Below are 23399 nucleotides of genomic sequence, written 5' to 3'. Positions count from 1 at the left end.
AGCACAAGCAGTGAAGACTTACTTTGGCTTATCCACCAACTGCATTTTTGCAGCATGATTCTGCAGTGTCCAGAAGCCTTGGCAACGTTTACATCATCATTGCAAGAGGGGGTGGGTCCAGGGTTTCTGTCCATCCATCCATCCATCCATTCATAATATTTATAGACCACCTTTTAGGGCCAAACCCTGATAGCTGCATTAGCATGGCTGCAGTGAGCTGGTCATAAGAGCTGGATCAAACCAAATGTTTGTCTAGTCCAGCATCCTGTTCCCCACAATGACCAACTAGATGCTTATGCCATAAACTTTATGGAGAGCCAACAAGAAGCTCCTGGATACAATTGCCCTCTTCCACTGTTGTTCCCTAGGACTGGTATTCAGAGGTGTGTTGCTTCTACTTCCTGGAGGTAACATGCAATCATTCGGACTAGGCCGGTTGTGGCCTTGTGTAGTTCAAGACGCTTCTTACCCTTTTGTTCAACCCTTTCCACTTTTAATATCTGTAATATTATAAGGCAGGCTTTTATATGGTCCATTCCATCTTAGATGGGGCAGGGCCATTGCTCAGTGACAGAACATCTATTTTATGCACAGAAGGTCTTGGCAATCTCTAGGCAGGGCTTGGAGAGACGAGACCCTTGCCTGACACCATGGAAAGTGTCTGCCAGACATTGCTAGCAATACTGGACTGGGTGGCTAATGGTCTAACTCAACTCAACCTTCATATGTAATAGCTCAGGTCAGTTTAAAAGCATCATACATCTGCAAACTCCTGAAATATATACAAGCACTGTACTCTAGATAGACGGGAAAGTCTCCTTTTGGTGGAGTACTGTTGATTTCATTGAACTTTTCACTGGGGTGAGTTTTGCTTCCTGCACTTACAAATTGCTCATTGCCACTACCATTGGCAAGCAACTGCAGTATCGATGAGATCATTGTTTGCTCTTTGGAGTTTATAGAAAGGAGCTGCAGCCGGATCATTTCCCTCATTGTCAGATTATTTAACCAAAATGTCATTTAAGTTTACAGTATTATAAAAGAAATGTCGCTCTTCTGGTTTATTGTTCATCGTAGCAAATAATCAAACCACAACTAAGTAGAAGGCTTGGTAGATCCCCCCCTTCCCCCCTTTTTAGCATACCCTATGTTTGAATATGAGAGTGATTAAAATCCATTATGTTCTGGCAGAAATTCACTTTCTTCTGGCTGGGAATGTGGCCTGAAGAAAGTGAGAAAGCAAAATCAGGGAACAAAATGTTTCCTGATCCCAAGCTGCACAATTCCTCCGTGTGTTCGTAACAGACTGTGCCTCCGAGGCATGACGTCCCCTGTTACCTGCGGTTATTTTGTGGTAGCAACCGCTACTTGAAAAACCGTGTCACAGACTTGAATCCAACTAGTTATTGCACAAGCAGAATGCCTTCCACGTGCAACAGAACTTAATTTCCACCTCCATGTATTGCATGCACCTCTGCAATTCCCCCATCTGCTCTTAGTTTCCTGCACCCCTATGGAGAAGATTTGAGGGGATGTGGGGTGCACACAGAGGGAGGAGTGGAGGGGAAGCAAGCAGAAGTCATTCCGTGTCACGGCGCTGTCAGTCAAGGAATGTACAAAATGAGGAATTAACTTGTTGTTGTCTAAAGTACACTTATAAGTTGGGGAAAAGCACGTCTATCAGTCCTATGATTCTCAACTACTCCTAGGTGTGCACTCGATGAGGCAGTTGCAGCAAAAGAGAGGCACCATCCCAACTTCAGCTTATCCATCTTCCCCACCCGAGCTGTGTGTAAGCAGGCAAAGATTACATCTGTGTGTAACCTGCTTCTGCTCATCCCTCTACAATTCTCACCTGGTCCTGGGAGACAGTGGAGCAGGAGAAGTAGGGGCAGGAGGAGGAGGTGAGGAAGCCCTTGTGTCTACACCAGCCTTACTTATCTCTCCCTCCTCCTGCATCAAGTGTCCTTCACTCTCCAATCCTGCAGCTTCTCCTGCCTCTAACTCTTGTCTCCTGGCTGCTACAGAGTCCCCCAGACCATGGAACCCTTCTTGCAAGTTATCTCCAACCCTACTTCACCTGGTGCCCATGTATCAGTATCTGACCACCACCCCTGAGTGTCCAGCCAGTGACTCTGTTGAGTCCAAACCTTAAAATATAAATATGGATTTGTTTAGATAGCACCCATCATTATGTAGCTGGAAGGGAGACTGTTCTTGCACTTGCAGGTTTTCCACAGGCATCTGGTTGGCCACTGTGAGAACAGGATGGGCCACTGACCTGATCCTGCTTGGCTCCTCTTATGTTCTTATCAGTGGGCATGGCCCTTCACAGGGAGAAGATCAAAGGTCACTGGCCCAGGGGGATGTCATGATCCTGAGGCCTGCCTCCCCATCGTATCCAGCCCTGAGAAAAAGAACCATTCACTTGGAGTGGGGAATGCTCAGAATTACCAGACTAACAGTTCTGCTGCAAAAAAGGAAAACAGATGAAGACCATTTTACTGTGTATCCAGCTTGCTTTCTGAATGCCAGCAACGCAATCTGAGAAACATGTTTACAAATATTTCAAACCCTCATGAATCTTGTGAAGCAAACAAAATAGCAAAGGACAGGAACTCTGATCTTTATACACGATATGGGTGTAACTAATGATACAAGACTACCACATCTCCCATCTGTGCAAATGATGTACTAAAAATAAAAACAAAAATAATCACGTCATTGTTTGGGGGGGCGTTTGGAAGCAGTAATGTCAGCAGCCCTACAGAAGCCAGAGAGTGAGGCAATGTCTTGCCACAAGTCAGTGATAATGGGTAAGCAGATCTACAAATTGAAGACCTCCCAAGCTAAATGGCATGTGAGCAGTCCCACTGTCAACGCTTTTGAGCAGCTGATATCCTTCTCAGCTGAATGCTGAATCCCTTGCTTTGATTTGTTTACCAGAAAACTGTAGGAAAACTTCATATCCTTGAGATCACCTCACAATAATTCACATGTGGGGTTCATTTGCCAAATATGAAGAAGAAGAAGAAGAAGAGTTTGGATTTGATATCCCACTTTATCACTACCCTAAGGAGTCTCAAAGCGGCTAACATTCTCCTTTCTCTTCCTCCCCCACAACAAACACTCTGTGAGGTGAGTGGGGGTGAGAGACTTCAGAGAAGTGTGACTGGTCCAAGGTCACCCAGCAGTTGCATGTGGAGGAGCGGGGACGCGAACCCGGTTCCCCAGATTACAAGTCTACCGCTCTTAACCACTACACTATACTGGCTCTCAGGAACTTGGTCAGGAACTTTAGTAGGTATGAATTTGTAAAACTGGGGAATAAGATAGGATGTTGTTAAAGGTAAAGGTACCCCTGCCCGTACGGGCCAGTCGTGTCCGACTCTAGGGTTGTGCGCCCATCTCACTCAAAGAGCCCAAGGGCCAGCGCTGTCCGGAGACACTTCTGGGTCACGTGGCCAGCATGACGAAGCTGCTCTGGCGAGCCAGCACCAGCGCAGCACACGGAAACGCCGTTTACCTTCCCGCTATAAAGCGGTACCTATTTATCTACTTGCACTTACGAGTGCTTTCGAACTGCTAGGTGGGCAGGAGCTGGGACCGAATGACGGGAGCTCACCCCGCCGCGGGGATTCGAACCGCTGACCATACGATCGGCAAGTCCTAGGCACTGAGGTTTTACCCACAGCACCACCCGCTGTGTTAGCCAGTCCTTATAATGAAGGACAGTGTGATTTATATGGTGGTAATCCCTCAGGATCTCTGTGGAACAAGTAGTGCTGTGCAGAAACCTGTCCTCCATCAGGTCGCATATGACCTCTCTGATACCATCATGAGCACCAATCATCATGAATGCACAAGAAAAAGGGCATCTGGATGTTTCCCCTGCCCTTTTTGGCCCTATGATCCAGTTAAAACTGTCACCCCATATCTTAAAATTGTGAGTGGCTAGTGTTCCTCCCCCCCCCCCAGGCTGTGTTCCTTGTATCTCATAAATAAAGCACGTCTCATTGCTGACCCAAAGTAATGTTTGTCACCTTTGTCACCGCTTCTGTGATCTGCTGCCCACACGGATACTCACGTGCAATGGTAGCCACCTCAGAAGTAAAAACAAACAACTCCTTTCAGTGTTTTGGTGTTATTTGCATGCAAAGTTTATAAAGGAGCTACTCACTGGAATACTAAGAAAGATAAACAGATGGCAAAACTCTAAAGCCTGTTTCTGGAAACCTACTTGGAGAGAACAGCTAATCCATTGTTCAGAGTCTGAAAAATATTATGAGTCTGGAGTGGGAAATGGATGTGGAGAGAAATCCAAGAAAACAAAGTTCAAGGAGCAGAAATTCACTGCGGCTTTCCTGAACCAGGCACAGAAGTCCAAATGTAGAGGAGAGACCATGTGGGCATGTAAAAGGTGTGCATATGGGGCAGTGGAATGGGGAGGTGCATAACCAGAAGACAGCAGCAACATAACTGGCTCTCTAAATTCAGAAATGCCAATATAAGAGTTTCCCCAGCCTGATGGGTAGAACTGTTTGTTAAGGGTTAGACTGAAAGCAGCAGCTGTTATGGCAACAAGGTGTGCCAGTTACATAACCATGGCAGAGATGTAAATGGAAAGGCAAACTGAGCTTTATTTATATCGGCCTTTGCAAATTAAAGAGGAAAGGAAGGAGGGACAGACAGATGAACAGAAAACTGTCCCAAAATTCAAAGAAGTATGAACTTCAAAGGCTAGCTGTAATTTGGTTTGTGCATTGTTTTGGAAGGTGTGAATCAGGTAGGTTTGCTTTTAAATGTGAACGGAATTGAATTTCTCCCCATACATACGTGCAGGAAATTTTGTCCACTACTAATCTTCTTATTGGGGAAACCCTGATATGTTTCCCAGCAACACAGTTTGGAATCTGTGATTCTAACAGATTTGGGTCATAACTAGATGTTATGGAGATACACGACTGCTGCCAAAAATGGCATCCCTGTGCTCAGTCCTGCTCTAATCCCTTGTAACATCTTGTGAAACTCTGCCTTGAAGTAATCATTTATTTGGGCTTTCATCAGATTGGACCTCTGAAAGAATTCCAGCTGACAAACATTGGTAAATCCCGGGATTTGCACAGTGAGAAGGTTGATACTGAGTTTCGTCTACTAGAAGAGAGGTAAATATTTAGCCCTGGCTATTTTTATCTAAGCCATACTTGGACAAGTGCCAGAGTAAAGCATCTAAGCAAGGCAAGGCCCTGAAGGAACACTGTGAACTCAACCAGTCCCCCACCCCAATAATTTATTTCTCTCCGCAACTTTCTACTCAGAAACAAAAAATGATGCAGACAGGAAATAGGATTCCACATAGGACTACAATTAATAGGAAATGACAGGCATAGCTGGAACTTATAAACGGCGATCTTTGTATTGGCTAAGAGTTGTTGTTGGCATCTGTCTGGTCTCGAGAGACAATGGAGTGCTCCTCCAGGGGTGAAGTTAAATCTTGCATTAGCAACACTGAAGTGACCTCCCTGGGTCACAAGCCTGGGCAGTGTGAATGGAGATCCTGGTCAGCCCACTTGACAAGACACCCCCCTTGTCCTTGCTGATGTGGTCCAAAGAAAAGCAGAGCAATATATCTGGCACCAACTTGGCTGCAGGAGTTGCCAGAAGGAGGCGTCCAAGTCACCTTGAGGACTCCACTCCATATTTTAGCAGTATTTACTCCTTAACTTTTTCTTCTCCCAGAAAACATGCCTCATGGCAGTGGATGTTTAGGATCAGGGTTTTCCTTTTCCTATATGAGCTACCTTCCCAAGTTGATGAGCCCCATCTATCTGGGTAAGACAGGCTTCCTCAAACCTGGCCCTCCAGAGGTTTTGAGACTACATTTCCCATCATCCCTAACTACTGGTCCTGCTAGCTAGGGATCATGGGAGTTGTAGGCCAAAAACATCTGGAGGGCTGAGTTTGAGGAGGCCTGGGTTAAGAGTAAGGTCTGAAAATCCTCTATGCCCACATAATGTGGGATGCACTTTCTCCAGTACACGCCCACATGTCCAAGTAACTGTGGTGGCATTCATGTTTATTACAGGCCACTTGGTTTGGATGTGATAGGAAGATGCTTTAAGATAAGAGTTACTTTACTGGAGACAAGCATCTAATAGTTTGAAATAACTTGCATGAGAAGGGAGGGGCCTTGTTCTCTTCCCTACTGCCTCTTTGGCCTGTGAACTCATGGAAACAAAGAAACCAAACCATTAAAACCAAACACACAAGCTCACATCTACATTTGTGCCAGCTAAAGCAAAGGGGAAATGGAGAGTATTCACCCGCCTTAGTCAATGTCCAGCATAATAATTAGGAAGGGAAATTTAGTTCACTTCCTGATCATCTGTTGATTAAACATTTATTCTGATTTGTTTGTTGGCATGCTATCACTTCAAGCAATCCTACGCCTAACCCATACTTTTCAATATACTTTCCTGCCCTCTCCTTTATCAGAAAAACTCCCACTCTCCTTTTGGGATGGGGGAACAGGTTTGTTGAGCAAGAGCACCAAATCCACTTTAATGGCATAACCCAAATTTGCCAGTAAGTGGTTCAATCCTACCTCAAAATAGTGATGGACCCTAAAAGTTCCAGCAAAGAGCAGCTCAAAGAAACTGCCGAGAGATACTAAGGAATCACTCTTCCAAAGAAACATACAAGGAACTTTACACAGGCTCTTCTTTTTCTGGCAGCACAGGACTGGAAGAATTAACTTGTGGAGAGTTAACTCTCAGAGCAAATTGGCATGTGCAATTTGGTGCCATTTCCCCCCCTTTGTGTGATGTCCCCACTGTGCAGAAATGGACACATTCAAAGGGGAGGGAGAACATATCTATTTTTAGTAAAAAGTGCCTCTACATAAAAAGCAGCCCCAGGCTGCGTTTTGCTGATGCTGTGAACAGAGGCGTTACTAAATACAGATGTTAGATGTTGTGTCTGTCATGTTTACTTTTTGAGTGGTGTGGAGCACCATGCAGAGACCAAAATAAACTCAAAGTGGACATGCAGATTTTGTTATTCTAATAGCATCATATATGCACTCAAAAACACTCATAAATATATGGAAAAAGTAATTTTCAGATCACAGCTTCATCCCAATACCTAAAGCCATGCAGGGCAAGCTGGAACAACAGTGTAAATTCTTTGTAGCAGAGGCTTTTTCCTTGAATAAATATGTAACAAGCTTAGACCCATGAAAAAATGTTCATGGTTTGTGCCAGGTTAAATCAGATGCACATCAAAATGTGCATCTGAGAACAGATGCTGTCTAACAGAACAGCTTTGCTGACAACATCTGCATTTAGATGGGCTTCCAAATGTCCATTTGAGAGCAGATATTTTATAATTATATGGCACTGATTTCTGCAGAATTAGTACTTGGATACAAAACTGTGTGGCTTCTACTAAAAGAAATGCATCACCAATAGGCTGTATTTCAACTTGACTGCATATATGGGTGTGCACTCAACTTATCCCACTGTCCTTTAAATTTGCAATTTACAGTATATTTGGGGAGTAAGAAAGGAGCTTGGACGAGGTAGGCCTGGGGAACTCCTGCTCTGACACCAGTGTCCTCTCCTGCAGTTGCATGGCTGGCTTGCATGAGGAAGGAAATAGCACATGGAGGAGATGCACTTATCAACAAGCATTGAATCCACTCCCCCCTTCCAGACTGCAGCCGGGCTCTGCCCATCACAATTTAAAGGATCTGGTAGACAGGTAGGAGCTACCTAAGCTCAGAGAATTTGAGTTCCACATTTTGTCCTATCCCTTCTTCTTCCCATTACCTTTAAGACTGATGGGGTCCAAGATCTCAAACCAAATTATTTGCTTTTAGCATCCAGTTACATAACTGCATAAGCAAGCAATTAGAAAATAAATTTTCTAAATGCTCATGTAGCATTCTAAAAGAAAACTGACAATATTTTTCCGTGCTAAGGAAGATGTAAACAAATTGTTCATAGGTGTACAAAGATGGTTTTGGGGTAAAAATAAATAAATAAGTGTCCTCCTACAAGGTAGGGTAAAGGAACTGGGCATATTTCAGCCTGGAGAACCGAAGAACACCAGAGGAGAGGAGGATGAGTACCTAAAAGGCTGCCACAAGAGGACAGAGACTTCTTTTCTGTTGCCCAACAGAGTAAGGCTATAAGTAATGGATTTAAATTAAATGAAGAAGGGGGTACACAGGAACACAGAAAGCTGCCTCAAACCAAGTCAGACCATTGGACCATCTTCTGACAGAGGCTATCCATGGGTTTAGACAGAAGGTTCACCCAGCCCTACTGGGAGATGCTGAGAATTGAACTTTGGACCTTCTGTATGCAAAGCAGAGAAGAAACAAGAGCACATGGTGCATGTGTCTGACTGCGAAGTGAAAAGAAAAAGAGAACTTTTTTTTTAAGAGTGGGAGAAGTTGGCTAGGAAAATAAGAGACATTCCCGAAGGTAGGCCACAATTTCAAACAGATACGCTTTGACTATGCTGACGTTTCAGCTGACAGTGTCCCTTTTACTCTAGCTGACTGTGGTACCTACAAGGGCTTCCTCTTCGTGAGACCAGCTCTTGGCAGGCGCTCGCCCTCCTGTTTCCCAGTGACGAGAGCCTCTGCTGCTTGTTCATTGGTTAGCCTGTCTTCACCAGTGTCTGGAGGCTTTTCCTGTGGAAATAAAAAAGACATGGGCAGGAGAGCAGACATATTTGGTAATGTTTTGCTTCAGAGTTTCCTTTTTCACAAGGCTTTTGCTTCAGCAGCAAAAATTCTAGAATGCAGTTTGGGGAGCAGGAAAGAGAATGAGAGCAAGAAGACCTTGGAACTAATTCTAGACAGACCTCAGTGCTTATAAATTTGTCAAAGTAAGCCAGTTTTAAAAAAGGGCTGAACATGAAGAAGGTTTATTATTTAACTGCAGGAGATGGTGATATTTAAATAAGGAGACAAACCAGATCACTAATCCTGTTGAGGATTACAATTCAGGGCAGCTACTTGCTAGTCTTTCAAACAGTCCCTGGCCTCATATTGTCATCATCCTCTGTGCTACCCATGTTGTAATTTTAATGGCTTTTTAAAAAATGGAACTGAAACATTAGAAAAGAATTTAAGCAGCTTATGAGGGAAACAGTCTGTTCATAAAGTACAATGCCCTTATTTATCACAGGATGTCTTGGGTACTTCTGCTTATTCCAGTCAAGTATTTGAAACAGTTGAAGCCCACTTTCCAAGACACAAGTGAACAGTACAGTTGACCACTTCATATTATATTTGTTGACTGAGCAAGATTATACGGAAGTAAGCACATTGAGAGAATAGGCTCTCATCTACTACTACACTATATCACTCTACCCAAAGCCCACTGTGTATAGAAGACAACAGTTTCTAAAACCCATAATACATCAGGGATCCATGGAGTCGCTTGCAACTATTACCGTATTTTTTGCTCTATAAGACTCACTTTTTCCCTCCTAAAATGTAAGGGGAAATGTGTGTGCATCTTATGGAGTGAATGCAGCCTGCGCAGCTATCCCAGAAGCCAGAACAGCAAGAAGGATCGCTGCTTTCGCTGCACAGCGATCCCTCTTGTTGTTCTGGCTTCTGAGATTCAGAATTTTTTTTTCTTGTTTTCCTCCTCCAAAAACTAGGTGCGTCTTATACAGCGAGAAATACGGTAGTTATACTTTGTGTGAAGAGGCACTTTATTCCATTGTCCTAAACATCTATCCAATCATCTCTTGAAGTGGGTGCCCAATAGCTTTTTTGACTTTTCAGAGCCAATAAGTATATTTCTGTATTTGTTTTGCTTTGCCCTGCTCATGATTGCCTGCTTTAATTCAGCATGATTACTCACTGAAATATGATGACATTGCTAATATACTGAGCTCTGCCCCTTTTCAATATGCTAGATCCATATACAAAACTTAGCCCTGTCCTTTCTCCCTTTATTGGATTAGCAATAACATAAACCTGCTCTCCGGAAAGTGTTTTGTTAGGACACAGTTTATTGCATTAAAAGGAAACTCAGAAATCTGGGAAGACCTTTTGGATGCCAAGAACCTCTCTTGTTCTTTCTCTTTTTTTGGAAGGACTGCCATCGGTTTTGAGAAAAGAGCTTCAGGGAAAATATTATTCAAGTGAGATAATTTCTGTCTCACCAAAGAGTAATTTTCTTTTGACATCAAATGTATCTATCGGAACTCCCTGCTGTCTTCATTACTAACATCAGCGCATGTGGCTTAATTTCTTCTCCCTGATGTTGCAAATTCTTTTCTTCAACCCAAATGCAGAAGTTTGAAAGGCAAAAATAAACTTAATTTGTGGTAAGTTCTCTGGAATGTTAGTTTTCAGTCCCTAGGAATGTTTGGCCATGGAGGATCGTCCTTTCTTCAGACAGTGGAGGTTGGAAAGGGTGGTCCCTCAGAAGCATGCCAGGCTTGTAATTCCATTGGGTGGTGTCCTGCATTAGTCATACTCAGAGTAGACCCATTAATTTCAACGGGTGGAAGTCAACTAATTCCTAGTCAGAGTACCCTCACTGAAATCAATGAATCTAAGTCATGTTGATTCCCTTCCAACAGGTCTATTTTGTGCAGGACTAGCATTGCATACCATCCAATGGAACTAATGTTGGGCATCACCCATTATTCACAAATAACACTGTTCTCAGGGCTGCAGTCCTATACTGTGAGTAAACTCCAATGAATTCATTGGGGCACACTTCTAAACAGGCATTACACAGCTTAGCTCAGTTGGTTAGAACATGGTGCTGATAACACCCAGGTTGCAGGTTAAACCCCCTATGGAACAGCTGCACATTCCTGCATTGCAGAGAGTGTGTGGACTGGATAATCCTCAGGGTACCTTCCAACTCTATGATTCTATGTATAGGATTGTACTGTCAGTAAGGTTTCACAATGACAAACCCAATAGTGTGGATTTGGGAATATTTCCCTTAAGGATGCTAGATGATGTTTTTATTTCAAAGGTGGTACTCTCAACTATCCATGTACAGTATTTATCTACCTACATGTATAACAACAACAACAACTTTACTATTTATAACCCACCCATCTGGCTGGGTTTCCCCAGCCACTCTGGGCAGCTTAAAGCACATGTAAGCATGATGTCCTTTCTTTTTAAAGCAAAATCTTTGTTTTCAGGTGTGAGTTTGGTTTTTATATACTTACTACTTTTTGTTTCCGCTTGTCATTACATTCCTCGAATGCATCCGATGGTATGAATGCGACTGGCTGAGCAGGATGTGATTTCGTTCTTTCAGCAGAAGTATACTGATGTACCAGGGAATCTGGTTCTCTTTGATGTGGCATATTATATTCCATTGGGTCAGTGGAAAAACCCAAATACTTGTTCTTCTTAGTATCGGAAATATTTTCTCTTTGCTGTGCAAAAAGCAAACACAAAAGTATTGAAATGAATTTATGCGAGCAAAAGGTGGATGTTCATAATATTGTTTCCATTGTTCATTCCATTTTCACCCATTGCTTGGATAAGTTATTCATAGGACTTGTATGTTCCATTCCCACTTGTTCAAATGGCAACCCTAGATGTATAGTGTGTGTGTGTGTGTGTGAGAGAGAGAGAGAGAGAGAGAAAGAGAGAGAGAGAGAGAGCGAGAGAGCGCAAAGTTGCTCAAGTGAGTGCTACACTAGGCCCGCATATATTGTGATCCACTAGGCTGAATGTCACCTATCCACGGTTCTGTGTTCTACCAGGGAGTCAGGAACTTGAAGAACTTCTGCTCTTTGCTTAGGACAAGGGATATGTGTTTGTGTGAAGCACCACAATATTCAGCTGGCAGGCTACATTCAGCTTGGTGGGTCACACATTAAACAATTAACATTGTAATGCAAATCTGTGCTCCCACACCCCTCCTGTATCAATTGTGCATGACTGGATTGCAAGTTGTGGCCAACAGTGTCTTTTCTTAGTCCCAGAGTTTCCAGGACTAAGTTCTATTTAGCAAGGCAGTTAAGCTGCCCAGAGTTTAACAGAGCAATTCTATTTAACAAGGCAGAGTGAAAGTCCTGATGGTTATTATTAGCAAGTTTAATTCAGGATTGCTCTTAATTTACCACTGTATCCAATCCACAATACATATCTTGAGAATGTCCTTCAAGGTGTCTTTGGCCCTCTCAATATTTGTTGGCGGGGGGGCTGCCCACCCTCAAGATGGAGGGGATGGAGGAGGCTGAGCGCGGAGCCAAGCGTGTGAGAGGAGGAGCTGAAGGCCACTGAACCCACTCTGCGCTTGGTTTCCTTCCAAGAATGTCACATAGTGCACATGGTGTGTGCACATGATGTCGCACACCGGGCACATGACATCACACACAAGCAACGCATTAAGTGCACATGATGTCACACATGCATGACACATGCTGGGCCCCCTCAATCTTGGGCCCAAGACAGCACCTCTGGTAAAAGTAAATCAATCAAATTCAGTTCCTTTCCCCATATTTAAGTCATGCTACAATTAATTCAGGCCACTTCTGCATCTAAAATCACCAGTGTACGGAAAAATTGCAACATACCAATGCCAACTCATAACACAAAGATTTCAGAGGGCAACTTCAACGACACAATTATTATTACCCCGATACCATCAGTGCTTTACAAAGTATTGTAAGCGCATGGACATATACCAGACTGCCTGTCTTCTATACTGCATGAAGGGAGAAGGAGGGAAGAGAGACAAAGGTAATAAGGAATATATATAGTAACATGCTGTTACACACACATACACACACACACACACACACACAGAGAGAGAGAGAGAGAGAGAGAGAGAGAGAGAGAGAGAGAGTCCATACTTCCAGACACCTTCTCTTAGGTTTCTGGTAAGCATCTGAATATAGAAATATAGGAACCAATTACTTGACACCTTCCTAGCATATCACTGCAAGGTCAGGAAGGATAGAAATTTTGATTGGGCAGGAACTAAGCAACTGGCTCTGTTTATGTTGCTTACCAAGGAGATTGGGTTTAGCCCCATCAGATCACACATGCTTTGCATGCAGAAGGTTCCAGGTTCAATCCCTAGCCTCTCCAAGTAAGCCAAGAAAAGATTCCTGCTGGAGACTCTGTAGAGCCATTGCTAGTCAGTATCAACTGACAGCAGCTTCCTAAAGGCAGCATGGGAGGATGTTTCAAACAATTCAAAGGGACTGTAATGTTATTATTATTTTAATCAAACATCTAGAGCATTTCAGGTCTGGTGTTTGTTTGCCTGAAGGGAAATGGTTTGGAAGCCTTGTGGATTTATTACACATTTTGGGGAAATGGTTGGAAAATGCATTTATCAGACAAAGGCAACCTTTGTCTCTTTCCCGCCCATTTCTGCTCCTTCTGCCTTTTCTATACAGATGCACACATAGCACAGAAATGAGCAAGTTCTCTTTTTTTTAACTGTTTGGCTTTTGTTTACTTTATTCTTTTGCACCTGTGTGTGTTTGTGTGTATGTGTTTTAAGGAAAGAACTATTTTGGGGATTGCCATATGGACTCAGAGGACTCCAGCCATGGAATCTTCCTTGAAATGGGACAGAAATAGCTGCCTTCAAATAAACTGTGTAACTAAACACAGATGGCTGTTTCATGAAGACACAGCACTTTATAAGGTAGACAGGACCACACCCACACACAGTGAATCTCCCCTGTTTCAGTTTCATTGAAGATAGCACATCCTGTGAAAGCAAACTTTGCTGATCACTGGCTTAGAGAAACATCATGTAGCCCCATGAATCATCATCATGAAAAAAGTTTCCATGCCCTGTAGTTTATAAAACCCCAGACATGGTTTAAGGTGGATGAAAATCCCATAAACCTGAAATCTGACCTGGCTCTTGTGTGTTCATTTCAAGTTTGGAGATTTCCCCCTCTATCCCCTAATTGTCAATGGTGCAGTTAAGATATTTTGGTAGTCACATTACTTTTTAGAAATAGCTACCCCAGTTTTGGAATATTGAGGAACATTTCTTAATTAGGGAAAAAGAACATGCTATAGAAATTATAGGAGGCACACACAATTGATCTCTCTTGGTCTGAATGAAAGAGGAAACCTATGGCTTTGGAGCAAAGAGCATCACAAAAGTCCTGATGACATAGGTGAGAATCAGAAATTGAGCTGGTAACAAAAAATATGTACAGTACAGAAATACAGCTGTATGAAAAATGTATGATGAACTGTGCAAGCTAACATCTGATGCACATAGGATGCCCAGCCCAATTTAGCTGTGAAGGCAAAATATTCCATAAAATGCTGATAATTCTACTGGATTGTATAGTGAGCTATGAAATTAAGGAAAGTAATCAATAAGTAAAACAATTACACTCCAATTAGCTATTATAGATATTGTAGCTGTGACCTGTGAGTGATTGTGAACTTAAATGCAGTAAGTAACTCTTAATAAGGTAATACCCAATGCTACTAATGGTCAGAGTAGACCTACTTAAATCAATGAGTTTATGTAACTTAGACTCACTGAGTTCACATTGAGTATACTCTGAATATTACTGGCATTGGCTATCACCGATAACTTTCTAAACCATTTGGTTTTACTTGGTTCAGTGCTTGCTTTCTAATAAAAAGGTAATCTTGCTGCAACCAGATGTAATGGATCTTGTAATTGTACAAAGGAAATCATTTTTAGATGTTTCAACAAAAATACTAAAATGTCTAAAAGTAATTGAGCAAGCATTATTTGCACAGCTGTTTCGTTCTCCTTTTCCCAGAATATTTTGGCTCTATTAGAAAAGCTGGATGTAGTGGATAAAGTCACCTGTAGCTTCAACACAGAACCAGCAACTCCCATGCATGTTTTTTTATATAAAAAAATACTGAGCACTTCCTATAGCCACAGCCACCCTTGCATAGCCACCCTTATATTTACAATGAACTCTGACTTAAACAGAAAATCCCAGTCTGTATATAGTACACGATATTGCAAATTCCCTTCCAAATTTAGCAAGTAGGATTTAAGCAAATCTGTGTAAGAATCTACTAAAATGCATCCGATTTTTGTTCTCACTTGTAGGGGCAAACTTCCCATGCCTAATTTGCTGCTAACTTCAGATATGCCAGTTGATTGAAGAGATACAGCTGACAGCGATGAGGTTTCTTTATTTGGATCACTATTCATTTCATGAGTTCCTGAAAGAATTGAAGAACAGAAATACAATTGACAAAATCTGTTAAAACTAAATGTAATACAGGAGTGTGAATAGGTTTTGTTTTTTAATTACCGGAGACATGTGCTCCCTATACCTTGGAGCATCTTTCTTATTTTTTATTTACTTGGTTTACTATTTCTCTGCCTGGGTAACTTTAGATCTCTCAATGTTATCCTGATGGCAGTCAGCAACTTGCAGCCCCTCAGTGTTCCTACAGCAGAGGGGGGAAACCTGTGGCCCTCCAGATTTTGCTGGACTCCAATTCCTATCATAGTCAACGTTCAGAGATGATGGGAATTGTAGTCCAGAAATACACAGGGCAGCATTCAGCTAACCCATCCTGCCAGCACAAGGATTTCTGGTTAGGCAGTGGGACTTGTCCCTCTGTTCTCTCCCTGTGTGCACCCTCCCCAAATCTGCTCCAGAAGGTTGAAAGAACCTCTAGAACAGATTTAGGGGGCACACTACGGGGAGGAGAGGGGAAAATGTTCCATGGCACAGGCAGAAAACCTTTTGCCGATGGAACATTCTTGTAGTGCTGCTTTGGATGCAATCCATCACTGTTCCACAGTGATAAAGTTAAATCTTAAACGTGGTCAAGCACTTCAGAGGGAATAGAGACGATGGATGGGAAGCTTTTTAACATGTTTTCTTAAACAAAATTCTCTGATGGGGACAATTGAATGTTAGCTCTTTCATGAGCACAGGCTTTCTGAGTGGCTTGTCTCCTATTAAATTGCCATTACTCACTTGCAACAAAAGAGAGCTGTTCAGCTCTTTCTGGTTTAAATCAGTTGGTTTTATTCATTGATTTTGGGACAGGATTAGTGGAACGGATTGATCGGGAACGCCAAAAATGAGAGAGGTATCCTCGTATGAGGAATATTACTTTTCACACACATTAAATCAAATTAACCCTTGTTCCTTTCGATCGGTAAAGAGGATGGCCAGATGCAGCCAAGGAAAACACTTTCAGTCATTTCCATGGCTGTTTTAATTGGCAAAGCCTGCATGTCAGATTACTCTGTAATCCATACAAGAATGTTGTTGGGAAAAGATGAAGCATGCCTGACTTATCAGCCATATTCATCCTGGTTTCCTCAGAACATTGCAGCTGCAATGGACTGAAACTGGCAGCTCTTGGAGCGTTCTCAGACCGAGGACCACAAAAAGGTCTCTCTCATAATCACATCCTTACGGAAATGTCTTGAAACGCAGGCACACCTTGATCCACCATAATGAGGAGAGGCAAACCATGAATTTGAAAAGAAAGGGGGGGGGAAAGGCTGGCTTGGATGCACTTCAATGAAATGGTTAGTTCCTAATTAATCTTACATGTTAACTGAACTGGAGCCAAGTACGCTTTAAAGTTGTGAAGTCTGGCACCCAAACCGTTCCAAGGCCAGGAAAGGGTAGTCAAAGGAGATTGGTATTATGAAGGGCACTGGGTTGCCAGCTACTGAGTGAGCCTTGGAAATCCTGGCACAGCCCCACTTGCCTTTAGTGCGTTCATCTGACATTTTAAAAAAACCCTCATTTTTCAAGTTCTTCTGCACACAGTCAAGATACAGACAAGATACTTTTTTGTATAATGAAAGCAGAAAATATTTTTGAGAGCCATGTTGTATACCGGATTCTGTGCATCACACAAAAGCATGGAGCAGATGTTTTGAATGGTTTCACAAGGGCAGCTGAGAGAGAAAGGTAGTCTGTCATGTTTTGGGGGCAATTTTTCTTCTAGCCAATGTCAAAAATGAAACTTTGTGTTAGCATGAAGAAAATGCACAGTTAACAGCTTACACACGAACAAATTTCATGTACAGTGACTGATTCTGTGTAGAATTATTTGGCATAGTAGTGATGTAGCACCTGTAGCCTTAAAGAAAGGCAGTATCTGCCCATTTTTATTTGAAGGCAAACATATATTGTTAGAAATATATGGTTTCCTCCTTAGCGGTTTCCAAGATTCTTGGGTTTCCTCCTTATTAGTGGCCCCTCAATACAAAGATCTATAATGAATATGATGAACAAGATTCATTTTCCTTGATGTCCTGCATGGAACTTGATGATCTGAAATAAGATCCCTTTAAAATAAGGAGTCTACCTTAAAATAAGGGCTATCTGGAAACTCTTTTTGTCATGACCCAAAGTAAGGTAAGGGGAGTGCTACTGATGCTTTGATTTACTTAGTCATCTTCCCAGTTCCAGAAACTTTCCAGTCTTGTCATCCAGGCACTGTTTTGGAAAATAACATAGAAGCATCATTTAGAATAGGATTTTCCAAACTTTCTAAAGTGTACAAAGTCTTTATGGGGTTTTTTTGAGGACCTACTGACTTGCTGTTAGGGAACTCCTTCATGTTGCAGATTTATTCCTTCTAAAATGAAGTTTTGGGGCGTTGAAGATTTCCCCTTTTTCAGATGCTAAAGCTCCAAAGAGTCCCTGGGTCTTGAACTGTTGATTTGGCAAAGCTAATAGTTGTGCATTTAATACCGGGGGGGGGGGGGACAAAACAAAATATCTTTCAAACAATGATGGAACCAGCTTGTCCCTGAGCTCTTATTGTTATTACATTTTGACCACACAATGCTTTCTCAGTCAGAGATCTCTGTGGATTACTTGGGCAGGCATTTTACAACCTATCACTCAGAGGCTGAAACTGCTGCCATTTCACCTTTTGACTTTTTCACTCAAACAATTAAAAAAGCATATTCTTTCATGATTCTTTGCAGATTATTTTAAGTGAGTCCAAAGTTGTCTTTCTGTCCCCGCTGCAGTGGCAACAAAGATGCATTGTAAAGCAGAACTGTTTGCTTGACACCAGACCTGTTCAAAAAAGAGGAAACGCTAACCTTTCCCCCCACTCAATTGCTGTAAATGTTTCACCTTATGAAAGCAGTATACAAAAGTGCTTAGGAATCATTAAAAAAAAATGTGTGGGGGGAAGAAATAGAACCCTGATCAATACCTATCTGTCATCCTCTTTGCAACAACTCCCCTATCCTCAAGGTAACAGTCTGGGGCAGGTATATGACCAAAACACGTTTTTAGTTCTGCCCTAAATGTGTTTTAATTCTCTTACTTTTCAAGAAATATATCAGAGAACCTTAGAGAGTTAATGAGAGAAAGGTTCATTTAGTCCAACATCCATTTCTCACAGTGGCCATCCTGATGCTGATGGGGAGATGCAGAAACAGGACATCTGTGATGCAGCACACTTCCTACCTGTGAACCCCAGCAACTGATATCCAGAGGCAGATCTTCTCCAACTGTGGCAGGAGAGTGATTCATAAAATATGAATAATCATTTTTTAAAAACTGTGCTCCCTTATTTTCAAAGGAGGAAATGCATTTGCCTGTATTTTTCCTTTGAGTTTGCAGCTTGTCCGAGAAAGGGCAGCAGAGCCACCATGGAGCTGAGGCCACCAGGACAGATGTACTGGACTCAAACACAGCTCCTAGTAAGGTTCTGTGGAATGTATGGTGTGAGAACATATCTCCAGAGGCCTCTGCAAGAGCTCTAGGTCATGGTCTTATGTTAGCTACATACCTGCGAGTAAGGGACGTGGGTGGCGCTGTGGTCTAAACCACAGAGTATCTTGGGCTTGCCAATCAGAAGGTCTGTGGTTCGAGTCTGCACAACAGGGTGAGCTCATGTTGCTCTGTCCCAGCTCCTGCCTACCTAGCAGTTCGAAAGCACACCAGTGCAAGTAGATAAATAGGTACCGTTGTGGTGGGAAGGTAAATGGGGTTTCTGTGCGCTCTGGTTTCCCTACACCAGAAGTGGTTTATTCATGCTGGCCACATGACCCAGAAAGCTGTCTGTGGACAAACGCCGGCTCCCTTGGACTGAAAGCAAGATGAACGCTGCAACCCCATAGTCGCTTTTGACTGGACTTACCCGTCCGGGGTCCTTTACCTTTACATACCTGCAATAGAATGAAGCCGTTGAATGGACTGCAAGTCTCCATGCTGCAGGTAAAGGGTGCCATTTTTTAATTCTCCTGTATGCAAAAAAACAAACAAGCAAGCAAGTCACTGCAAGTAAAAAAATTGTTGATGAAACATCATGTGATGTCTCTGCAAACAAATCAGAAGGAATACTAAATAAATATCCATTATCATCTAACCTCCCCACAAACTTTGTATAAACAAATCAGGATGTATGCTCAATAAATGGGTCATCTGGAAGTGACCTAAGCCAGTTTCAGTCTCAGCTCCTCATTTATACAATGGGAATGATGCTACCTTCCTTTCCAAACAGAGGTACTGCATTTTCAAATTTCAAGTACTATCTAAACAATAAATATTGCTGCAGCAAAGCAGGGTGCCAGTATGGCACTTCTCAGCTCTTTAGTGTAATGGCTCATCCAAGCCAGGGCAGTCCGCAGATGAGGCAGCAGCAGGAGTCCTTCAAGTGGAACCCTGAATGGCTGAACTCAAAGGATAGATGGGAGTCAAAAGGAACAGGGTGGGAAAGAACAGTGGTTCCAACTACAATAACAATGCAGTTCTGTGCTTAGTTAATTTTGGCAGTAAGAATATGGTAATAAGTTTTGTTATGTTGATGTGATGCCGCTGAAAATCAACACACTTAGGGCTGTTTCCCATACTGCGTCATGGGAATGCTCCCATAATTCAATCCTATGTCTGAAAGTTTTTAACATGGTAAGTTATTATGCATGCATAATCCCCTGGGAAAAAAAATATGTGCATGCATGCTAAGAATGTGTAACTGGATTAGTGCTTGAATAACTTTTATCTGTATACCACAGCAATACAAACTGGATTAGTAAGTACCATGTCTCCCCCTAGAAGTAGCTACATGTTTAAAGTTTGACTTTCTTGTCTCCTAAGAAAAGAGTATAGAAAGCAGCCTTAATAAGAGATATGAAATGGTGATTTTAGAGGGAAAGTAATAGAAAGCAACTTGGTAAATCCTATGATTTATCACATCTCACCTAGCAAAGTGATGTGTGGGGATACCTCAGCTAGAGTGCTGCTTAAAGAGCCACCCTTCAGAAAATCTATTTTTGAAAAAGTATTCTAGCCTCTTTTTCATATCAGCAAAATGGATCCTGGGGCTGCATAGACACCACAAGGGATACTGGGTGATATTCAGCAGACCTGCTAAAATCAAATTACTTAAGCCCATTGGTTTCAATGTGTCTGCTCTGAGTATGTCTAATATTGGGTATACCCCAATATTGGTGCTGTCTTCCAAAGGCCCAACTGAGAAGCAGAGCCCATCAGAAAAGGCACTTGGGTTGTGATGTTCATGGAGCATATTGCAGGATAAATAGCTTAAGCCAGTCATACAGGATGTGAGCACTTGTTCAGTTGTTTTAACAAATGATGTTCCTGTAAGTTTTTAAGCAGGCATGTATGCTATGTGATTTACATTGTTATGAATTGGAGTGGGCAGACTTTTTACAATCTCTACATTCAGCGACGGGTCATAATTTGAAAAATTCACAAATTTCTGAATTTAATAAGTGCTGGGAACGACACCAGCTAACTTTCTCAAGGTGCCAGTCTGGTGATGGTGGGTTGATGCTGATGGCCAACAGTGGTGCTGATGGCCCCTCAATGGAAGCCATCAACCAGGCAGAAGGCTCTGGCAAGCACAGACGGAGGTTGCCAGGGTAACAGGGGTGTGTGATGTCACCACAGGAAGAGAGGGTGTCCTTTTACAGTAGAGGTTTGGGAAGCAGGGGTTTCTGGGAAGAAGAAGCAGAAAGTGGGCAGGATTCCATGTGGGGATTTGAAGGGCAGCAGCCTTGTTGGCTGGCTGGAGCAAGCTGTTGTGGGGGTGGTGCTTAGGATGCCTCTGAATCTAATGCTGTGCTGCTGGGGAGGGCAAGCCCCCTCTTGGGATGTAAATGCTGTGAACTCCCTCTCCTTAAAATTCAGGTGTAAATATATGGAAACAAGCCATATTTCTAAGACACTGAAGACTCCATTGTGCCTTGGTTTTCCAATGGAAACACAACCCTGGGTTAGTGCCCAGAAGGCCCCTGGAGTCTTGCTACTGCTCAACAGAGATTGCTTTTTTAGGGTGGTATCTGTGACCAGCTTATCACCAATATTACAGAACAAGCATCAAAAGCAAGTTTGGAAGAGCAAGTCTTCTTATGGAAAACATGCTTTTGTTAGGTGGCTTTACATTTCTAAAACAGTGACTGGGATTAGCAGCTATGAGTGGCTGGTTAGCATGTTTTTAGGGTGTGCATTGCACATGTGCTTTTTAGGAAAGTGCAACTTTTTTTTTTAGCCCTTGAGATATTTAACACTATTTATAATGCTGTACATTTTAGCATGCAAAGCAGCCAGGAACATTCTTGGGGCTTCTGCTGCGATACTGACCTGCCAGGCCGCCAGCTTTCTGTGGGCAACATATTTTTTCAACTGCAGTTCCTTTGAAAAGGACAAGCAAATATGCACATGTAGTTTACATACTTTCTGTGGTTTGCATATTCTGTGGCTAAAAATATCCAAACCCCTTTTAGCCCACCTTCAGAATCAGACTTGAAGTTAGACTGGGATGCAGAATCCAGTTCTTGTGAGTGTCTCATCCTTCTTTGCATCTGGCAAAAAAAAATTGAAAGAGAAGAAAACCTTAGACTTCAAGCATCTGACTTTGAGTTAACATTCTTGTCTCTGTTAAAGAGCAACAGCTCCATATGTCTCTATAAAAGGAGAAATGCACAAAAGTTTGGACAGGGCATGGGAACACTTATTAAATCCAATACTTGGTCAGGGAATCTTAAAGAAAATATTGTTTGATCTTGGATCCTTGCACCATTGAGAGAAGCAGACGCTTGTGGATTGTTGGCAGCTTAGCTTAGCTTGCTCATACTTTGCTATTCTAACTTTCTCAACATAAAAGGGTGCAAACAGAATTTAGCCGAACTGGAATGAGAGTGGGTGGCCAATCAGACAAACCCCAATTCCCAGCACTGCAAGCTTGGACAAATGAGTAGGGTGTGGGACAAGTTGTAGATTTTCATTGCATTTGAGCTGGCAGAGTATGGTGCAAATCAGAAGAAAGGCACAGATGAACATGGAGCTGGAGCAAAATGTTATGGAGTTCTAGGAAAACATCTCACAGACATTTATTTGGTAAGTTTTCAAGTCTGGCATAGAGGTCCACGTTTATCACAGAGCAAAGCCTCATGCAGGGTTGAACTAAAACGTTTTGCTGCCTGAGGTAGGGAGGCAAATTATGCTCTTGTCCAAGCTCCAACCAATTTATTTTGACATCTCAAGCAAAAAGAACCCCCACAAGCACCTCTCCCCACTCCCTGACAATAAAAATATAATAATAAATTGAATAATTAGCAATTTGCTGCCTTTTCATGACACCCCAAATTAGCAGTCTGAGGCAAATGGTCTCAGTCTGTCTAGTAGCTGGGCTGGGCATGTTCTCATAAAGGACTGGAGATATCTGTCATTAACAATTTGCAGTCAGTATTCCTTCTTTGTTGGAATGTTCCTAGTTCACTGATGGCTTGAGGTAACAGCTTGCTAAGAAGTTTTTTTTAAAGTACTTCCTGATGGAGAAAGGATTTGGTCACATCAGAACACACTCCTGATCAAACAACATGTAGCAGCAGCTCTGAATGTAGTTTTTTTAAATCTCCTAAGAATATAATTCAATGCAAACTTACTCGAAAGTTCCATTGAATTAACTGGGCCTTACTTCATAGTAGACATCTATAGAAAGGCCATTTTTATCCATTGTGATATATAGGCGGCAACCATTTTGCATGGGGGTTCAATTCCTGGCCCCTGTGCCTGTCAGTAGAGGGCACATGAGCCTGCCCCCCCCCCCCCATTATACCCTGTTATGTCCCCATTCCACCCCCAGCCCTCTTCCGGGTCAAAAATGACCTGCACATGGTAGCCATCTGTATTGTAAATAGAAAACAAAGCCTTCCAGCTCATGAGCCAATGACATCATATTTCAGATGATCTAGCAGGGCGAAGGCAGAGATGCCTGTACTCAAATCTATCTCAGGAGCATACTTCTATGGTTACTACTGGTTGCTAAGTTCTATAACTTGAACTGGGATCTAGTGCCTGAAGCACAGAATGCAGAGAATACTGCTGTGTTGACCAAGAAAAGGCAGAAGACCAGAAAGCCAGGTTCCTACTGTTGCTCCTGTGATCCAGAA

The 23399-nt window shown here is 42.5% G+C and overlaps 1 protein-coding gene across 1 annotated transcript in view; it reads right to left on the bottom strand.

The window, feature by feature from the left end:
* LOC310674922 (uncharacterized protein) overlaps positions 1-23399 on the bottom strand; it is a 114876-nt gene that overhangs the window by 44243 nt on the left and 47234 nt on the right. Inside the window, exons 10-14 of the mRNA XM_083434808.1 lie at positions 21737-21809; positions 19152-19226; positions 15081-15202; positions 11224-11436; positions 8580-8701 (exon numbers count right to left, since the gene is read on the bottom strand). Of these exons, the coding sequence (XP_083290934.1) occupies positions 8580-8701; positions 11224-11436; positions 15081-15202; positions 19152-19226; positions 21737-21809 (605 nt within the window). The remainder of the gene's footprint in view (positions 1-8579; positions 8702-11223; positions 11437-15080; positions 15203-19151; positions 19227-21736; positions 21810-23399) is intronic.

The sequence above is a fragment of the Podarcis tiliguerta genome (genome assembly GCF_965153285.1).
Source record: "Podarcis tiliguerta genome assembly, chromosome: 3".
NCBI lineage: Eukaryota > Metazoa > Chordata > Lepidosauria > Squamata > Lacertidae > Podarcis > Podarcis tiliguerta.
Note: the sequence above shows the minus strand (reverse complement) of the source record. Positions and strands in the feature narration are given on the sequence as shown.